The sequence below is a fragment of the Silurus meridionalis genome, chromosome 29 (genome assembly GCF_014805685.1).
Source record: "Silurus meridionalis isolate SWU-2019-XX chromosome 29, ASM1480568v1, whole genome shotgun sequence".
NCBI classification, from domain to species: Eukaryota; Metazoa; Chordata; class Actinopteri; order Siluriformes; family Siluridae; genus Silurus; species Silurus meridionalis.
In genome coordinates this window covers 5,090,937-5,111,202 of record NC_060912.1, presented here as the reverse complement: position 1 = coordinate 5,111,202, position 20,266 = coordinate 5,090,937, and the positions used below count along the sequence as shown (strand labels likewise).

The following is a 20,266-nucleotide window of genomic DNA, read 5'->3' as shown; positions in this document are numbered from 1 at the left end:
ATGAAGGGAGTTTTGCAGGAAGGTATCTATACTTTTATGATGATATGATGAGTACAGACTCACACACAGTGGACAAAAAAGGCATAAAGAAGTCATAAGGTAGACTGTGTTCATCTACTGTTTATAATGATTTAGTGTTAAACACTGTGTATGTTGGTGTTAAAGTAATAAGGATAAGACGTTCACGTGTACATTTCTGTATGTGTTTATTTAGCGCTTCTGGTGAATTTCAGGAGTTTACACTGAAATTTCATCCTGTGTGATGGATAATGAACTTCATAAAACTCATCAGTAAAGCTTGAACATCACTCTGGAGGGGTCTGCTGCAGTGCCTGTTTGGAAACTTTCATTTTCCTCACATATTCTCGGCGATCTTCTTTTCTGATCTCTGTGGAAAAAAGCGAAAATATTTCCATACTATGATTTTATTCAATGCATTTCAGTAATATTTGTGAGAAGAAGAGCAGAATAACACACACCTACTACACCTGGCATTGGTTCAGTCGGCTTTTAAAAGGAAAAGAAAAAATCATGTTAGCATCGCTGCGTTTAAAAATCACCATCGGTGAAGCTTTTCTCGATGCCGTGCAGCTCAGAACACAGGTGAAGTGCGTTTTCATGCCCGGTTGTTTTCAGTGTGACTAATGATTCGCATTTTCTGTAGACAGTCCGAGTGAGCGGCAGGTCAAACGTCAGACGAACATCATCCATATTTATGATGTGGTGCGGCCTGATTCAGTGGGAGCGCATCTGATTTATTATAAAGAATTTCATTGGTTCACCTGAACCCGTTCACCAATTTCACTGGTCTAATGTTATTGGGTTTAGTTTTTCGGCTTGAAGCTTGTGCCCCGGGAAAAACCCAGAAAAAAATCCATACATTAACAGCTTCATTGTTTAAGCCGCGGGGGTCAAAGCGTGGGATAAAAGTAGCGGTTTATAGTCCGGAAAATACGGTAATCAGACATTTTCAGAAACATTATGTAACTGACTGCAAGGCACTGAGGGTGAAAAGTAGATTTCACATTGGCGTGTTGTCTTTCACAACATACACTGTAATAATGTGTCTTTCACTTTTCCTTAGGTTTGATCGTACACATGGCGAGAAAGAACATGAAAAGAGATGCAGAACATTTAGACTGGATTTGTGTCTCCAAGCAGCTCTACACCAACCCCGAAACATCCAGCAGACAGTGCAGAAAATTATGCCAAATAAAGAAGAACAGTGTGATTTCCTGCTGGATCTGTACTTCCATGTGAAGCAGTATGAGAGTAAAACAGGCAGCAGTGTTCTTCCAGCATTACAACCAGTTTATCAGTCAGTTTCAGTCTGGTCCATAAATCTCTCAGAGAGAAAAGTCTCCCTCCTCCTAGAAGTGCTGAAACTCCAAACACAGAAGAAACCAGTGGAGCTGAGAGACAGTACAGATGAAGAGAGTGAAGTGAGGAGTTTCCTTCAATGCCTGCCCTACATCCCAGAACTCAGGTTTAATGTGTAAGTTTTCATAAATGCTTCACTACATTCTGCACTACAGCTATAAAGTAACATTTATAATGACATTGTTTAAATGAATATACAGAACTATGAACTGAAAATTAAGATTGTATTTTTTTCTAGTACTTAAAGGTAAGGGTATGTGCTTCTGTTTTTTATTATTATTATAAAAATATAAAATGTTTAAACTGAATGCACTGAAGAACAGAAAACTCTTCCTACAGTATGTGTTGTACAAGCAAATTTCTAAAGAAAAAGGTTTAATAATCTTTTTTATGCGTCTGTCTAGCTCTAACCTCGCAACATGAGGACTCTTTCACTTTGCCAACACCTAGGTTGTGCACAGTGGGCTGAATGAAATTCTACATGTTGTGTAGCATAGTTTTGTAAGAAGTGGCAAAAACAAAGTGTGCCTTAGATGGTTCATCAAAGGCACCAAGAGAAGAGGTTGACTTGCATGGAATGGCATGCTGATCGTGAATGATGAAGTACTGGTGAACTGAATTCTTCTGAGGTCTCACAGTCAGGAGATAGAGGGGAGCACCAGCAGTAATGTCTCGAAGATGTTCCTCAATGTTTGGTCTACTCTCAAAAGACCCTGCAAATTAAAGAGAACTATCACTGATATGCATTGGTTGGCCGTGCATTTGGTACCAGGGCCTTCAGTTGGGACTTATCTGAATTAATCTACCTCTTAATAACACCACTATCACCGAGCAATTATAGAAAGCATCAATACAATACAAAAACGCAATATAAAGCATGGCATTACAGCGAGAGAGGCATTTCACATGTGAAGGGTGAATACTATTTTACTAAAGCAAGAAACCCAATTAAGACTTCAGACCTCCACACTACCACCGCAACTGTGCACATACAACATCTGGAGCAGTTCAGAATCAATATTCGTCAAATAACATGACAAAAACATAAAAATGTAAACCTACATACCTACATAAATAAAATACAACCTACTGACCAGACATGCAGACTTATAATTTGCACCGCTCATCAGTGGCTGTAATCCACTGGTACTGCTTGTATTAACTGGTCTGGAAGTGGTGAATAAACCCTTTCCCGGGCTGAGACAAGCTAGCTAGCTTTGGGGTTGGCCAACCTCCTCACAATGTCTAGCTTTTCTTGAAAATGTATTTTTAAGTATGTCCGAGACAAAATCAATTTCTCTTCCTCCGTAGGCAAAAAAAGTCTAACGCATATGTATTAATGCGTATTAATTCCATATGTGCAGAGCTACACACATGTTTTGCCAGTCGAACAGTCGAACTTGGCTGTAACAAATTCTGGACGGAAAATCCTGTATAAAATCTGATTGGTTAAAGAAACGGAGCTAATTCTTAAGGAGACTGCTAAAATAGCCAGCAGGACAAACTTTGTAGGCCCTGGGCAGATTAAATTGAGATGGCAGCACATAGAGGCTGAAATCTGATTAGTTAAAGGAACAGACTCATTGCTAATAGAGACTAAGGTAAAAAGGCCAGCAGTACTGATTCTGAAGGCCCTGGGTAGATTAGATTGACATGGCAGCACAAAGAGGCTGAAATCTGATGGGACAAAAAATCTAAAATCCACATACACGTACTGGAAGCAGTGCAGCCAAGAGAAATGTTATGAAATGAAGAAAATAAACTGTTGGGAATAAATTAATACAATTCCATGGAACAAATATTAGAATTTAGGTTGTAAATATAGGTCAGTGCTTCTAATAGTGTAGAAGCCAGCAGAGAAGGCTTTGCTGGCCCTGACCGCCCGCCACTGCTGATATGTTAGTAGAAAAATTTGTAGTAGAAAACTACAATGAAATAAAAATAAGCAAACCTTCTTGATGACAACAAGATGTTTCTTCAGACACCTTTCCTGTCTCTTTCAGCCTAGGGCAGAAATGTAGTAATATGAAAAAGTGGTCAGTTTCTCAAAGTGTTTAGATAGTATTAGTTATGTTAGCTAAATTCATCAATAATTAAAACTGAAACTAAAGAATAAATAATATAAAATATTATATATATAACACACACATACATTCATGCTCCAATGTGGCTGAATTACAACAATTATGCATAGATGAGTTGGCCAAAATTCCTCCACAGCATTTTAACAGACTCAGGTTATCACAAACACTAGATTGCAGTTGTTGCTGCTAAGGGTGTCCCAACCAGTTATTAAGTTTAGGGGGCAAATACTTTTACAAACTACTACAAATACTACAAACACAGGGCCATGTAGGTTTGGATTTTGTTTTTCCCCAATAATAAAATTTATAATAATAATTCATTTAAAAACTGCATGTTGTGTTCACTTGTGTTATCTGTTACTAATATTTATATTAGTTTGATGATCTGAAACATTAAAGTGTGACAAACATGCAAAGAAATAAGAAATCAGGAAGGGGCAGACACTGTAAATAAAATATGAATACATGTGAAAAAATATGAAACATAAATTTAGTAAGGCTGCTTTACTAGTCAATTGTCCACTCTTATTTCATAGCTTTTCGTCTCTCACAGCCATTTTCAAGAATTACAGATCCATTAAATTTGCTTAAGATTTGTAAAGTTGCTTAGTGTCAAATGTTTTCCAAAGGCTACACTGTTAGATCACATGCATGAGCTGTGCTGTGCACGTTATATTCCTTCTTTCACGTTTTAACTAGTGATGGGTCTTTCATGAACCATTTGTTCATTGTTTACTACTCGTTCTTCTAAAACACATCAAAGAGTGATTTATTCATTTTTTACTAGATGCACATGAGCAAAGCATAAAAAAATCTCCATAGTTTATGTACAGAAAACAGAATTAAGTAGTTCTCCTTATGACTCTTCTAGTTTGAGTCATTTTTTTTAATAATGTGACTCCCATACGCTCTGTAGTGCATTACACAGGAAACAGAAGTGAGTAGTTCATATCATGAGTCCTCTTGTCTGAGTCTTTCATTCTTTTATATGTGACTCCCATAGATGCAATTTTTTTTAGTTTTAAATCCAGCTCCTCATTTTGTTCATCATAATTTGCCCTTAGCTGTATTGTCATATTTACATTATTGGAACTTTTATCAGAGTTGGTGTATGTAGACATGTTGGAGAATCTGCTTATTAAAAATGTTAAATGTTATTTTATTTCTGATCAAAGGAACTAAATAAAATAAATGACAAAAAACATTTGTTCATTTGATAAATGTGATTTAAAGAACTGAATCACTAAAAATGATCAGATCTTCCCATCACCAGTTTCTTATGTAATAGAACATGCGCAGTTCTGCCATAATAACATTTAATTTCAAAATAAAAGTCGCGGAGAAAATAATTCACACCACTATTTACACAAATAAAAATAGCAAAAGAAGCAAAAATACAACTTGGACTTAAAAGGGCAGCACATTAACACAAAACTATTCTATTCTGAATAAGAATTCCATCTGAGGTTTTTAGCAAATGAATATTAGCATTTTACCTGATGGAACTTAAGACTTGTTACTGTTCATATAAATAATAAGAATGGAGAAAATGTTATCTCTGATAATAACTGTGTTGTGGATGTTGGTATCAGATGGGCTGTTTCATTATTTCACAAACTGCTGATCTCTACAGCTGTCAGCCAAAAACAAGTATCTAAAGCATGTGTGTGTGTGTGTGTGTGTGTGTAAGTGTTGTTTTATTTGTAGGTTTGCTGTGTACTGTAATAATATATTTTACTTTTATCCAGGTTTAAGTCTAAACATGGAACAGAGGAACAAAACAAGAGATTTAAAAAATTTACACTGGACTTGTGTCTGCAAGCAGCTTTACACCAACCACAAAACATCCGGGAGACAGTGGAGAAAGTAACAGCATATGATGATGAAGAACAGAGTGATTTCCTGCTGGAACTGTTCTCCCATGTGAAGCAGTATGAAAGTAAAACAGGCAGCAGTGTTCATCCAGCCTTACTGCCAGTTTATCAGTCAGTTTCATACTGGTCCATAAATCTCTCAGAGCGAAAAGTGTCCCTCTTACTAGAAGTGCTGAAACTCCAAACACAGAAGACAGAAGTGGATCTGAGAGACTGTACAGATGAAGAGAGTGAAGTGATTAATTTTCTTCAGTGTCTGCCCTACATCTCACAGCTCAGGTTTAATCAGTAAGTTTTTATATTATTCTTTAGACAAGTTTTAGTTCCTTGTGCACCACAAATGATAAAATCACTGTTCTGAACTTTGTGTTGTCAGTGATGAAATGTGAATCAGTTCAAACACTGACTTTTTTCTATTCATTATTAACTTGTTCTGTCGAATAGAAATTTTAATCCCAATTTGTCTACATGAATCTGATCATTCCTGAAGTGTTGATATACAGTGTACATTGCTTTAGTTTGTGAAGTTGCCAACTAACAAACATGCAAATACACACTTTCATTCACTGTTAGTAAAAGGTTGTGTAACGATAATCTCCTTTTTCATCTTTTTCATCTTTTTGTGATTAAATTCACAAAACTGAGTTCACAAAATGATTCTCAGAATATTTTTAACAAAATTAAAAAAGAAAATATTTCTGAATAATATACAATGCAACAAATGTGTTTCTGTTTCTCTAAACGGATTAAAAATGGCTATGGACAGAGTTTAATATTATTTACGTAATTTTACATAACAATATGTTGGATTGAATAAATAAAGTGTCTGATGTCGGAAATGATCGACTGAAACATACTGTTTTGAGTTCTGTAGCAGAGCCTCAGGCATCATCTGAATTGGAAATAGACCAAAGACTAATTCTCCATGAATCAGTTCTAATTAATTATTTGTATTCGTTTACTAGATTCTTCTAATCAAAATTTTAATCCTAATTAATGTACATGAATCTGATTATTTCTCAAGTGTTGGTACACAGTGTACGTTGTAAAGAACATGATCATATGACCAGTAATGTGTGTCTAGTTGTGTATATGAACAAAGTGTGTATACTCTCACGTTATACTCACCATCCACTTAACTAGCAGCACCTGCACACCTGCTTATTTATGAAATTATCCCATAATTCAATCATGTGACAGCAGCACAGTGTAAAATCACACAGATACAGATCAATAGCTTCAGTTAATGTTCACAGCAGAAATCAGAAGGAGAGAAATGTGACTGTGACATTAAGCATGGGATAGATGTTGATAACAGATTAACTGGTTTCAGTACAGTAAAACCCAGTCTATGACATAAGTAGCAACCAGAACAAAACCATGTTTCACGAGCAACAATACTCAGGTAGGCGAGCAAACCCACGCTGCAGGTTCCCCGCGGAGGGTCGCATCAGTTGCTTAGTTGATGACGTATCACTCGGTCGCTCTTGTTGTTCAGTGCAGCAAAAACGTAACTTTTTTTTGTTTTGTATTTTTATTTCACGAGAAATCTTAAAAAATGTCACCCAAGAAAATCAATGATGATGTAAATCATTCATCATGGGCTAAATCAATTCTAATGGATGGGCAAATGGACCTACGAGCAATTTTCAAGAACAAATTATGCTCGTACAACGGGGTTTTACTGTATTTAATAATCTGTTTATTTCCATTCCTGTCAGACAAAGATCTGAATCTGAGGTTGTTTGGTAATCTATGTGTGTAGGTTTAGTTGTGTATGTTGGGTTTACTGTGTACTGTAATAATTTGTATTTGCTTTTCTCCAGGTTTGAGTCTAAACATGGAAAGAAAGGGCAAGAAAAGAGATTAAGAAAATTTAAAATGGACTTGTGTCTGCAAGCAGCTTTACACCAACCACACAACATCCAGCAGACAGTGGAGAAAGTAATAGCATATGATTATGAAGAACAGAGTGATTTCCTGCTGGATCTGTACTCCCATGTGAAGCAGTATGAGAGTGAAACAGGCAGCAGTGTTCTTCCAGCATTACTACCAGTTTACCAGTCAGTTCCTGATGTCTGGTCCATAAATCTGTCAGAGAGAGAAGTTTCTGTATTCCTAGAAGTGCTGAAACTCCAAACACAGAAGAAACCAGTGGAGCTAAGAGATTGCACAGATAAAGAGAGTGAAGTGAAGAGTTTTCTTCAGTGTCTGCCCTACATCTCACAGCTCAGGTAATGAATCTATTCAATTTGTATGTGTAATTTCACAATGTTCATGTTTTTGTAGAGAAAATCTGGAAATCTCAGAACTTGGGTAAAGTTTCTATTTGTGAATCAGGTAGAGATTCTGAAATATACTGTGTGGCAATTTAAGAATAGAGTTTAGGAAATAATATTATAGACTGTTTTATTAGTCTAAAAATGTATAAAGTATGGTTTATGATCAAAAAAAGACGACGTAAAATATGCCCAGGTAATAATTCTTAAAGCAAAACAAATAAACTACACTAGAAATGTAAATGAACCTATAAAACCGATGAACTAGTTTTATAAAATGCTGTTGCTCCTCCTGATCACAAGTACCATCAGATGTATTTTTCTCTGGAGATCTGAGAAATGCTGCAACTGTAACTCTTTATGAAAAAAACATAAAAACAAAACCAGGAGTCAAGGAGAAAGTGACATTAATGAAAACAGTAATTTATATCACACAAACAGAATACTTTAAATAAAAACATAATATAAAGTCATGAAATACAGGCTATAAACTCAACTGATGGAAACATGTAGCAGTGAAAGGAATCTGCTGCTGATTTAATGAATACCAGACACTGTTTTTGATCAGTTTGCTTCTGAAAAGTTTTACTTTGTTTATTTTAAGTTTTGATGTTTAGGTTTTTTTATTGTAAGAATTAATTAAGTAAATATAAACTCAGGTTAAATATTTATATTTTCTTTTAGAACAACAATTTCCTAAACACAAAACTACACCATGCTGATTGCACTTAAATCTGAGTCTGCTAGCAAATGAATATTCGCATTTTACCTAATGGATCTTAAACCCTGGTCTAACAAGACTCTCACAGTCCAGGTCTGATTGTCCCATGTACAAATATCAAAATAATGTCATCAGTTATTTGTTACCTCATTATGTAGATTAAGGTGAAGTCTCTCCTTTGGTTTGAGTTATTGGCTGTGAACTCAACTGATGGAAACATGTAGCAGTGAAAGTACACCTGCTGCTAATTTAATGGATTTTTAGAAGATTATTATAAATGCTGCAAATGTAAAATTATTGTTTGTGATCAGTTTGCATGTGTAATTTGTTTAGCCATTATTCAATTATTTTGTTTTTAAGAAGTATCAAAGCAAATGCAACCTAAAGTTTAAGTCTATTACTGTATGTTAAGACAAATCCATTTGACTTAGCTAGCAAATGAATTAAAGCTTTTTTATGTAATAGATCTTAAACCTTGATTTATATAGACACTAACAATCCAGGTCTTATTTTTCAGGTCTACATTTTTTAGATAATTTTATCAGTTACACAAGTTACTGCATTATATAGATCATCATTTTCAACATCAAGAAAATAAAATTACAAGCTAAAATTTCAGCTCTGATTTTTAATTTCTAGTCAGTACAGTGTTGTCTGATTTGTGTTGTGTGTGTTGACTGGTCAGCATTGGGAGAACTAACAATGTTTTTACCATTACAATTAGAAGGTAGTGAATATGATGACTAATGAGAGTAAAACAGTAGGGTATTTATTATTTTTTTTTAAATCTAAATGCATTGAAAGTGAAATTATTGCTATTTTGTGGCATGTGCACTAGTAAATTGGGTCGATGTGACGACCCTCAGTGTGTCTTTATTAACTTAATTGATCTGTGCACATTTTCAGTGTCTGAATGTTTTATTTCTCTCATAATCTTGCTAATACATGTAATATTTTTTTATTTTTAGGTTTAATTCAGACTCTGCATCCATCTGGATCCTTCAGTGTCTGCCCTACATCTCACAATTTAGGTGTGTTTTGAATACTGTTGAATATTGAATCTTCTTATTTTAACCCTCATTAATTGTTTATTATTGTTTCTTGATTTATTCTTAATATATTAATAAGCAGAGAACAAAAATGTGCCCCAAGTGCCTTATTATTAATGAAAGCTGAGAGGAATAATGTATTTATATTTTTCTAATCAGTTTTTACTGGAATTTTAAAATGTTCTAATTTGGAGCATCTCCTTATTGTAGTCATACAGTGTAATTAATATAATTATAATTTTAAAATATGAAATTTTAAATGGTTTGGTCTAATTAGACATTTAAAGAGTTTACATTTAAAAGTCTCTTTTTTATGTTAATCTTAGTCCTTTTAATTAAACAGCAAAATCTTTCAACAAATGAATATTAGCATTTTACCTAATGGATCTTAAACCCTTGTCTAAAAAGACTCTCACAGTTCAGGTCTGATTGTCCCGTGTAAAAATATCAAAATAATGTCATCAGTTATTTGTTACCTCATTATGTAGATTAAGGTGAAGTCTCTCCTGTGGTTTAAGTTATTGGCTGTGAACTCAACTGATGTAAACATGTAGCAGTGAAAGGACACCTGCTGCTAATTTAATGGATTACTTAAGGTTTTTTATAAATGCAGCAAATGTAAAATTATTGTTTGTAAACAGTTTGCATGTGTAATTTGTTTAGCCATTATTCAGGTATGTAGATCATTTTCAACATCAGGAATCAAGAAAAATATAAACTCAAGCTAAAATATCAGCTGTGACTGTATTGAGTGGAAATGAAAGTGTTGTGTGATTTGTGTTGTCTGTGTGTGAAATATGATCTGATGTTACTGCACCACTCACTGACCAGCAGTGGGAGAACTAACAGTTGTGGTGGTTACTGTTACAATGAGAATGTTGTGACTATGAAGTCCAATGAGACTAAAACAGCAGGTTATTTATTACTCATACACATTTTAAATGCATTGAAAGTGAAATGTTTTTGTGGCATCTGCGGTAGTAAAATGGGTCGAGGTGATGACCCTCACCATGTATTTATTAACTTAATTGATCCATTTACAGTTTCAGTGTTGGAAAGTTTTATTTAAATAATTCTGAAAATCTCAGAATTCAGGTAATAATTTTTTAATCAGGTAGAAATTCTAAAATGCATTCTTTTGTTATTTAAGAACAGTTTAGTAAAGAATGTTATTGACTTTTATTAGTCTAGAAAACTTTGAACGTATGTGTCACAAATCTCACTGTTACCACACTGGAAGAAAGACAGACAGGCAACAGTTCCGCATATCCTGAGATTCAACCCCTTTAACTGATCTGAACTGTCATTGTTATCTGTCTACTATTCCACCTAAAAGTTGGTGGTAAAATACTGGTTATTAGCTGGTTAATGTGGCCAAGTTAAAGACTTTTTGGCCATTTTTAAGTATTATCAAAGCAAATGCAAATTAAAGTTCAACTCTATTACTGTATGCTAAAGATGATTCCTTTTGACTTAGCTAGCAAATGAATTATAGCTTTTTATGTAAAAGATCTTAAACCTTGATTTATTTAGACACTAACAATCCAGGTCTGATTTTCCCACGTCTAAGTTTCTAGATAATTTTATCAGTTACACCCGTTAATGCATTATATACAGTGGATCATTATTCTCGACATCAGGAGTCAAGAAAAATAAAATCACAAGCTAAAATTTCAGCTGTGACTTTTTAATTTCTAGTCAGTACAGTGTTGTCTGATTTGTGTTGTGTGTGTGTGTGTGTGTTGACTGGTCAGCATTGGGAGAACTAACAATGTTTTTACCATTACAATTAGAAAGTAGTGACTATGATGACTAATGAGAGTAAAATAGAAAAAAAATCTAAATGTATTGAAAGTGAAATTATTGCTATTTTGTGGCATGTGCACTAGTAAATTTAGTCGATGTGATGACCCTCAGTGTGTCTTTATTAACTTAATTGTTCCGTGCACATTTTCAGTGTCTGAATGTTTTATTTCTCTCATATTCTTGCTAATAAATGTAATATTTTTTAATATTTAGGTTGAATTCAGACTCTGCATCCATCTGTTTTTTGCTGAATCTGAGCATCGCAGCTGTCGACTGTCAATCATATAAAGGAGAGAATTTCACTGAGCTTCTGGCATCAGTGTGCAGCTACAACACATTCCCTTTTGGTGTAGAGTTTCATGGATTCCAAGAAAAACAAAGTGATTTTCTGCTGGATCTGTACTTCCATGTGAAGCAGTATGAGAGTGAAACAGGCAGCAGTGTTCTTCCAGCATTCCTGCCAGTTTATCAGTCAGGTCCTGATGTCTGGTCGATAAATATCTCAGAGAGAAACATCTCCTCCTCCTAGAAGTGCTGAAACTCCAAACACAGAAGAAACCAGTGGTGCTGAGACACTACACAGATGAAGAGAGTGAAGTGAGGAGTTTCCTTCAGTGTCTGCGCTACATCTCACAGCTCAGGTTTCTTTTCAATACTGTTGAATATAAAATCTTCTCATTTTAACCCTCATCAATTGTTTATTATTGTTTCTTGATTTATTCTCAACATGTTAATAAGCAGAGAACAAAAATGTGCCCTAAGTGCCTTATTATTAATGAAAGCTGAGAGGAATAATGTGTTTATATTTTTCTAATCAGTTTTTACTCTAATTTTAAAATGTTCTAATTTGGAGCATCTCCTTATTGTAGTCATACAGTGTAATTAATATAATTATAATTATAAAATATGAAATTTAAAATAGTTTGCTCAAATTACACATTTAAAGAGTTTACATTTAAAAGTCTCTTTTTATGATAATCTTAGTCCTTTTAATTAAACAGCAAAATCTTTCAGCAAATGAATATTAGCATTTTACCTAATGGATCTTAAACCCTGGTCTAACAAGTCTCTCACAGTTCAGGTCTGATTGTCCCGTGTACAAATATAAAAATAATGTCATCAGTTATTTGTTACCTCATTATGTAGATTAAGGTGAAGTATCACCTGTGGTTTGAGTTATTGGCTGTGAACTCAACTGATGGAAACATGTAGCAGTGAAAGGACACCTGCTGCTAATTTAATGGATTATTTGGGTTTTTTATAAATGCAGCAAATGTAAAATTATTGTTTGTGATCAGTTCGCATGTGTAATTTGTTTAGCCATTATTCAGGTATTTTGTTTTTAAGAAGTTTTAACGCAAATGCAACGTACAGTTTAACTCTATAGTCTACATTTACTTTTGACAAATTAACAGTGTCTAATGCAAAACTACTGTATGCTAAAGACACTTCCATTTGACTGGCAAATAAATATTAGTATTTTATCCAATGGATCTTTAACCTTGATCTAAAATATCTGGACACTAAAAATTCAGGTCTGATATTGTTTAAATATTAACATAATTACATCAGTTACCCCATTTACTGCATTATGTAGATCATTTGCAACATCAGGTGTCAAGAAAAATATAAACTCAAGCTAAAATTTCAGCTGTGACTTTTTAATTTCTAGTCAGTACAGTGTTGTCTGATTTGTGGTGTGTGTGTGTGTGTTTGTTTGTGTGTGTGTGTGTGTGTGTGTGTGTGTGTGTGTGTGTGTGTGTGTGTGTGTGTGTGTGTGTGTTGACTGGTCAGCATTGGGAGAACTAACAATGTTTTTACCATTACAATTAGAAAGTAGTGACTATGATGACTAATGAGAGTAAAATAGAAAAAAAATCTAAATGTATTGAAAGTGAAATTATTGCTATTTTGTGGCATGTGCACTAGTAAATTTAGTCGATGTGATGACCCTCAGTGTGTCTTTATTAACTTAATTGTTCCGTGCACATTTTCAGTGTCTGAATGTTTTATTTCTCTCATATTCTTGCTAATAAATGTAATATTTTTTAATATTTAGGTTGAATTCAGACTCTGCATCCATCTGTTTTTTGCTGAATCTGAGCATCGCAGCTGTCGACTGTCAATCATATAAAGGAGAGAATTTCACTGAGCTTCTGGCATCAGTGTGCAGCTACAACACATTCCCTTTTGGTGTAGAGTTTCATGGATTCCAAGAAAAACAAAGTGATTTTCTGCTGGATCTGTACTCCATGTGAAGCAGTATGAGAGTGAAACAGGCAGCAGTGTTCTTCCAGCATTCCTGCCAGTTTATCAGTCAGGTCCTGATGTCTGGTCGATAAATATCTCAGAGAGAAACATCTCCCTCCTCCTAGAAGTGCTGAAACTCCAAACACAGAAGAAACCAGTGGTGCTGAGACACTACACAGATGAAGAGAGTGAAGTGAGGAGTTTCCTTCAGTGTCTGCGCTACATCTCACAGCTCAGGTTTCTTTTCAATACTGTTGAATATAAAATCTTCTCATTTTAACCCTCATCAATTGTTTATTATTGTTTCTTGATTTATTCTCAACATGTTAATAAGCAGAGAACAAAAATGTGCCCTAAGTGCCTTATTATTAATGAAAGCTGAGAGGAATAATGTGTTTATATTTTTCTAATCAGTTTTTACTCTAATTTTAAAAAGTTCTAATTTGGAGCATTTCCTTATTGTAGTCATACAGTGTAATTAATATAATTATATTTATAAAATATGAAGTTTAAAATGGTTTGGTCTAATTAGAAATTTAAAGAGTTTACATTTAAAATTCTGTTTTTTTTGGCTAATCTTAGTCCTTTTAATTAAACAGTAAAGTCTTTCAGCAAATGAATATCAGCATTTTACCTAATGGATCTTAATCCCTGGTCTAACAAGACTCTCACAGTTCAGGTCTGATTGTCCCGTGTACAAATATAAAAATAATGTCATCAGTTATTTGTTACCTCATTATGTAGATTAAGGTGAAGTATCACCTGTGGTTTGAGTTATTGGCTGTGAACTCAACTGATGAAAACATGTAGCAGTGAAAGGACACCTGCTGCTAATTTAATGGATTATTTGGGTTTTTTATAAATGCAGCAAATGTAAAACTATTGTTTGTGATCAGTTCGCATGTGTAATTTGTTTAGCCATTATTCAGGTATTTTGTTTTAAGAAGTTTTAACATTAATGCAAACGTACAGTTTAACTCTATAGTCTACATTTACTTTTGACAAATTAACAGTGTCTAATGCAAAACTACTGAATACTAAAGACACTTCCATTTGACTGGCAAATAAATATTAGTATTTTATGTAATGGATCTTAAACCTTGATCTAAAATATCTGGACACTAACAATTCAGGTCTGATATTGTTTAAATATTAACATAATTACATCAGTTACCCCATTGACTGCATTATATGATAATCATTTTCAACATCAGGAGTCAAGAAAAATAAAAACACATGCTAAAATTTCAGCTGTGACTTTTTAATTTCTAGTCAGTACAGTGTTGTCTGATTTGTGTGTGTGTGTGTGTGTGTGTGTGTGTGTGTGTGTGTGTGTGTGTGTGGACTGGTCAGCATTGGGAGAACTAACAATGTTTTTACCATTACAAATAGAAGGTAGTGACTATGATGACTAATGAGAGTAAAACAGAAAAAAAAAATCTAAATGCATTGAAAGTGAAATTATTGCTATTTTGTGGCATGTGCACTAGTAAATTGAGTCGATGTGACGACCCTCAGTGTGTCTTTATTAACTTGATTGATCCGTGCACATTTTCAGTTCTAAATATTTTATTTCTCTCATTCTTTGTAAATAAAAGTAATATTTGATTTATCTAGGTTTAATTCAGACTCTGCATCCATCTGTTTTTTGCTGAATCTGAGCATCGCAGCTGTCGACTGTCGATCAGATAAAGGGGAGAATTTCACTGAGCTTCTGGCATCAGTGTGCAGCTACAACACATTCCCTTTTGGTGTAGAGTTTCATGGATTCCAAGAAGAACAGAGTGATTTTCTGCTGGATCTGTACTCCCATGTGGAGCAGTATGAGAGTAAAACAGGCAGAAGTGTTCTTCCAGCATTACTACCAGTTTATCAGTCAGGTCCTGATGTCTGGTCCATAAATCTCTCAAGAGAAACATCTCCCTCCTCCTAGAAGTGCTGAAACTCCAAACACAGAAGAAACCAGTGGTGCTGAGACACTATAAAATTGAAGAGAGTGAAGTGAGGAGTTTCCTTCAGTGTCTGCCCTACATCTCACAGCTCAGGTGTGTTTTCAATACTGTTGAATATTGAATCTTCTCATTTTAACTCTCATCAATTGTTTATTAACGTTTCTTGATTTTTACTAAACATATTAATAAGCAATAAACAAAAATGTGCCCTAAGTGCCTTATTATTAATGAAAGCTTAGAGGAATTATGTGTTTATATTTTTCTAATGAGTTTTTAATAGAATTTGAAATAGTTCTAATTTGGAGCATCTCCTTATTGTAGTTCTACAGTGTAATTAATATAATTATAATTATAAAGTATGAACTTTAAAATGGTTTGGTCTAATTAGAAATTTGAAGATTACATTTAAAATTCTCATTATGCTCTTTTATGCTAATCTTAGTCCTTTTAATTAAACAGCAAAATCTTTCAGCAAATGAATATTAGCATTTTACCTAATGGATCTTAAACCCTGGTCTAACAAGTCTCTCACAGTCCAGGTCTGATTGTCCCATGTACAAATATCAAAATAATGTCATCAGTTATTTGTTACCTCATAATGTGTGGAATTTTAAACGTTTCTTTTAATTAAGAAACCTTTCATGTCTTCTTATATATACATTATGTACAGTTGTATTTACACAACATGCCACTGAAAGTCAGGATTTTGTGTCTAATAAATGAAGTGCTGCTTAAATGTTAGTGAACCCTTTATCATTTTCTGTATTTATTCATAATTCTGATTTGAAATGTGACAAAATCAAACCTTAGATCTTGAGAGAGAGATGCAGTTAATCAAATGATACAAAAACATTATAGTATTTATATTTAATTATTAAGTAATGTTATTTAACAAAACATATCTTTGTCTGGTCACAATTTGTCCTTTTCATCTTTTTTTACATGAAATCTGTCTATTTTAGATGCGGTGAAAATTTAACTACACGTTTAATTAAAGCCGTTGTTGAGAATGCAGAAGATACAGAGTTGGTGAAGGATTTCTTTGCTGCCACGGACTCCATCTTCATTATAGATTGGGTTTTAAGCACTCGTGAGTGCAGAGCTGTGGGAAAAGTGCTGAAAGTCTCGGACTCTAATCTCAAACTCACTCTGACACCCCGGGGCATCTCTCTCCGTGGACTCAGGCTTCTCTTCAGCCACAGAACGCACCTTCAGAAACTCTGGTATGCGTTATTAATCAGTTGAATTCTTTTTACATCATTCTGTATAACTTTATAATGCAGATCTTTATTTATCTGGACAATGAATTTCTCTTTAATAAATATGTTTGTGTGAATGTTTGGCAGCCTGAGTGGACGTGTGGTACAGAGGATGGTCCAAGCATTTCGAGCAGTGAGATCCTGTGCCTCAGTGGTCATTGATGAGCTCTGCATGGACCTAAACAGCATAACACCAAATAAAACGATCACATATCTGAGCAGTTTGTGTTCCCTTCTGAACATATGGACTGTTCACTGTGTGAACCTCAGTAAGTGTAGAATAGATGCTCATTCTCTCATCAGTCTCATGTGTCATCCTGGGCATTTACAAATCAGGTCAGTTTACAATTTATGCTTTTTTATATATTTATATATTTTTGAAATATATTTATAATAAAAAATGATGTTAGTTTCTTAGTTTTCAGTTATAAACAGCATGTGTATGTGTGCAGGTTATCAAAAGAGACTCTCCAGAAGTTTACTGATCTGCTGTGTGAGGTGAGGGATGGAGAACTGACCCGCTTTTTCCTGGAAAACGGGAGGAGACCTGACTTCCTGTTCTCTCAGTTGGGAAAAGCTCATCCATTTCCTCCAGCAGCGAGTTTGCCGCATTAACGTGAACATCAGAAAGAGCAAAATCGAATATAATGACGTCAGACAGATTCTTCCTCTACTGTCTGAAGTTCAGTTTAAAAGGTGACAGAACATAAATGGAAACATAAAGAAAACAGGACAAAAACAAACGCACGTTTACATAAACACGGTAACGAGGACATCCTTAACAGTGCAGCTGGCATGCACATCACACACATGTCAACAATTATGATATTCAGATACACTATCAACCACTGAATGTGCATTATATAATGAACAAATCTTCACTGTGAAATAAATAAAATATCAGTGTTAAAGGTAAATGTATGGATGGATGTTTTTGCACCTCCACAGATTGAACCCCTTGGTTTTGCTGTCAGTCATCAGAGAGATCTATGAGACTCGATCTGCTGACTGTGTGTCCAGTCTTTTGAGTTCAACACACAGCTGTATCAACCTGAGCAATACAGAGCTGGACTCCTACCACTCTACTGCCCTGCACTTCACTTTCCAACACTCTACATCTGTCTGTCTGAACCTGCTGTGGACCTCCATACAGGAGGAGGATCTGATGAAGATTCTGCCTCTGTTCAACAGAGTTTCTCAGCTCAGGTAACTCAGGTGTTCACCAGGACAATACCTAGGAAAAAGATCTACATAAGTAATTGTAATCTTATTAATAAATAAAAGTACATAAAAGTAACAAACATTGTAACATTGTTGTCAGTGTTGACAGGGTCCTGCTACTGAAGATGCTCCATTGCTGCAGTAAATCTGACCTCCAGAAGGGGGCAGCAAGAGCAGTTTTCTCTGCTCTGAAGAACAGACTGGACTTCTCTTGTAGCATTGGTTTAGATCTGACCACAGAAACACAGGATAATGTTCTTTATCTGAGCACTGAGGACTGCAGAGATATCAGCACAGCCATCCAAAATTCTCACCAGCTTACAGAGCTCATTCTGAAGGACTGTCAGATAGAAGATGCAGCACTGGACCTGTTCTTCCCCGTTCTACATACTGTGAGACTGCGGTGAGACACACATGAAATTTTCACAATTACATTTAGTAGAATTTGTATTTTTTTATGTCACTGGGCTAAAATAGTTCACTTTATTGCTGAGAGGTTACTACATATCATTAATTACTTACATGTGACTGTATATCAAATGTATTAACACTCTCTCTCTCTCTCTCTCTCTCTCTCTTGTTCTAACACAGCTGTAGTAAACCCTTGTTGATTCAGTTCTTGGCTCTTCTTCATGTGGTAAACGAGTCAGAGTGTGTGAGGCATGTTAGATCCCTCTCTCAGGCTCTGGATGGAGAGATGGACCTCAGTGAGACCCCTCTGGACCTCCAGGCCTGTAGATCACTCACATTGTTTCTGGAATTTACTGAAGGTCTTTCAGAACTGGACCTCAGCCACTGTAAGCTCTCTGAGCACGGCCTGGAGCTGCTGTTCCCACACCTGCATAAAACAGCTGTCCTGGAGTGAGTTTGCAGTGTGTGTGTGTGTGTGTGTGTGTGTGTGTGTGTGTGTGTGTGTGTGTGTGTGTATCTACAGTATTATGCTTATTGTATTTATATATGTTTGTTCTTTTCTTTAGCCTCAGTCACAATGCTATAGACGATTATTTAGCAGGAAGAATCTACACAATCGTCTCCACCAGCAGTAACATACAGACAGTTCGGTAAGATTGTGTGTGTGTTTGTGTTGTTTGTTCATACATACACAATATACACTATATTTACAGATGTGTATGAAAATTGTGTGTATGTACTAATGTATGTGATGTCTGACCTTTTTATTAACATTTTCAATTTCGTTTTGTGTCTTCAGACTCTTCAACAACAGAATTACTCGTAAAGAACATTTCCAAAAAGACAAACGCTTTGAGATCTGGTGACGGCTGTGGACAGTTTCCTGAATTCACTCTGCTTCATAATCCAGAAAATTATTTGTACGAGAAATACAAAAGAACAGACACAGTAGAACCAGAGGGGAAAGTTTGCTTCTGATCACAATCACTGCACCCCGCAACATTGTATAGATGCAACAAATGGACATTCGGTGCAACCCAGATGGGGATGGGTTCATCCTTCCTCTTGCCATCTCGGGGAGTTTTTCCTGCGCCACAGTCGCCAACGGCTCACTCATCAGGGACAAACTTACTTATAAAGAACATAATAATTTATCACCACATGTTCTGTGTTAAGCTGCTTTTCAATATTCATTGTTAAAAGCGCAATACAAATAAAATAAAATATTTATTTTTTCAACCTTTGCTGTTTATTTCACTCCATAATTTTAATAAAGATTGTTTTGGGAAAAAAAAGAAGAAAAAAGTGCAAAACAGCTTAGATTCAGTGGACATGAAGGAAGAAAATCTCACCACGATAAAAATCAAATGCAGGAATAGCATGTGATATTTACTTCTCTAAAAATATTTGGGTTTTCTAATTCAGCAAAAGGAATATATTTAAAGTACTAATAATAATTGACAATGATTGTAATTGTTTGTGTAATATTTAGAGGGATAAATGAATGAATGAATGAATAAATTAATTAATCTCTTTATTAAAAAAAAACAACAACAAACCCAGCCATTAGGGAGGCACAAGCCAGTGCATTCTTAGTGCCGGTCCCAAGCCCGGGTAAATGGGGAGGGTTGCGTTAGGAAGGGCATCCAGCGTAAAACATGTGCCAAATCAAATATGCGGATCACAAATGAGAATTTCATACCGGATCGGTCGAGGCCGGGTTAACAACGACCGCCACAGGTATCGTAGCCGACAGAGTACCGGTGGAAATTGGGCTACTGTTGGTCAAGGAGGAGAAGGAGAGGAGGAAGACGCCTACAGAGACGGCAGGAAAGGAGCAGTGTAGGAGAGTGGAGGTTCGGGTTGGTACTTTAAATGTTGGTACTATGACGGGTAAAGGGAGAGAGTAGCTGATATGATGGAGAGGAGAAAGGTAGATATGCTGTGTGTTCAGGAGACCAAGTGGAAAGGGAGTAAGGC

At 35.2% G+C, this 20,266-nt stretch overlaps 2 protein-coding genes and 1 long non-coding RNA gene across 8 annotated transcripts; 2 read left to right on the top strand and 1 right to left on the bottom strand.

Annotated features, from left to right (window-relative positions):
• Positions 1-189: 189 nt before the first annotated feature.
• Positions 190-515, bottom strand: LOC124382231. Its single transcript, XR_006924999.1, has 2 exons — positions 480-515; positions 190-388 (listed from the first exon to the last, which is right to left on the bottom strand). It is a non-coding gene; the product is annotated as an uncharacterized LOC124382231 (long non-coding RNA).
• A 575-nt stretch (positions 516-1,090) lies between these two features.
• Positions 1,091-17,186, top strand: LOC124382212. Of its 6 annotated transcripts, XM_046844388.1 has the most exons (10): positions 1,091-1,495; positions 5,213-5,626; positions 7,165-7,572; positions 9,307-9,369; positions 11,407-11,834; positions 13,253-13,680; positions 15,061-15,488; positions 16,358-16,618; positions 16,742-16,990; positions 17,107-17,186. In XM_046844388.1, the coding sequence occupies exons 1-5, from the start codon at positions 1,206-1,208 to the stop codon at positions 11,720-11,722; spliced, it is 1,491 nt and encodes a 496-aa protein (XP_046700344.1). In that variant the 5' UTR covers positions 1,091-1,205; the 3' UTR covers positions 11,723-11,834; positions 13,253-13,680; positions 15,061-15,488; positions 16,358-16,618; positions 16,742-16,990; positions 17,107-17,186. The 6 variants fall into 6 exon arrangements, with proteins under 6 accessions (XP_046700344.1, XP_046700347.1, XP_046700345.1 ...); XM_046844391.1 differs by lacking the exon at positions 15,061-15,488 and having other exon boundaries at positions 5,213-5,617; XM_046844389.1 differs by lacking the exon at positions 13,253-13,680.
• Positions 17,187-17,191: 5 nt separating this feature from the next.
• LOC124382213 lies at positions 17,192-19,498 on the top strand. The gene is made up of 6 exons (XM_046844393.1): positions 17,192-17,350; positions 17,603-17,860; positions 17,976-18,278; positions 18,467-18,736; positions 18,853-18,936; positions 19,086-19,498. The coding sequence occupies exons 2-6, from the start codon at positions 17,820-17,822 to the stop codon at positions 19,150-19,152; spliced, it is 765 nt and encodes a 254-aa protein (XP_046700349.1). The 5' UTR covers positions 17,192-17,350; positions 17,603-17,819; the 3' UTR covers positions 19,153-19,498.
• The last annotated feature ends 768 nt before the right edge of the window (positions 19,499-20,266 follow it).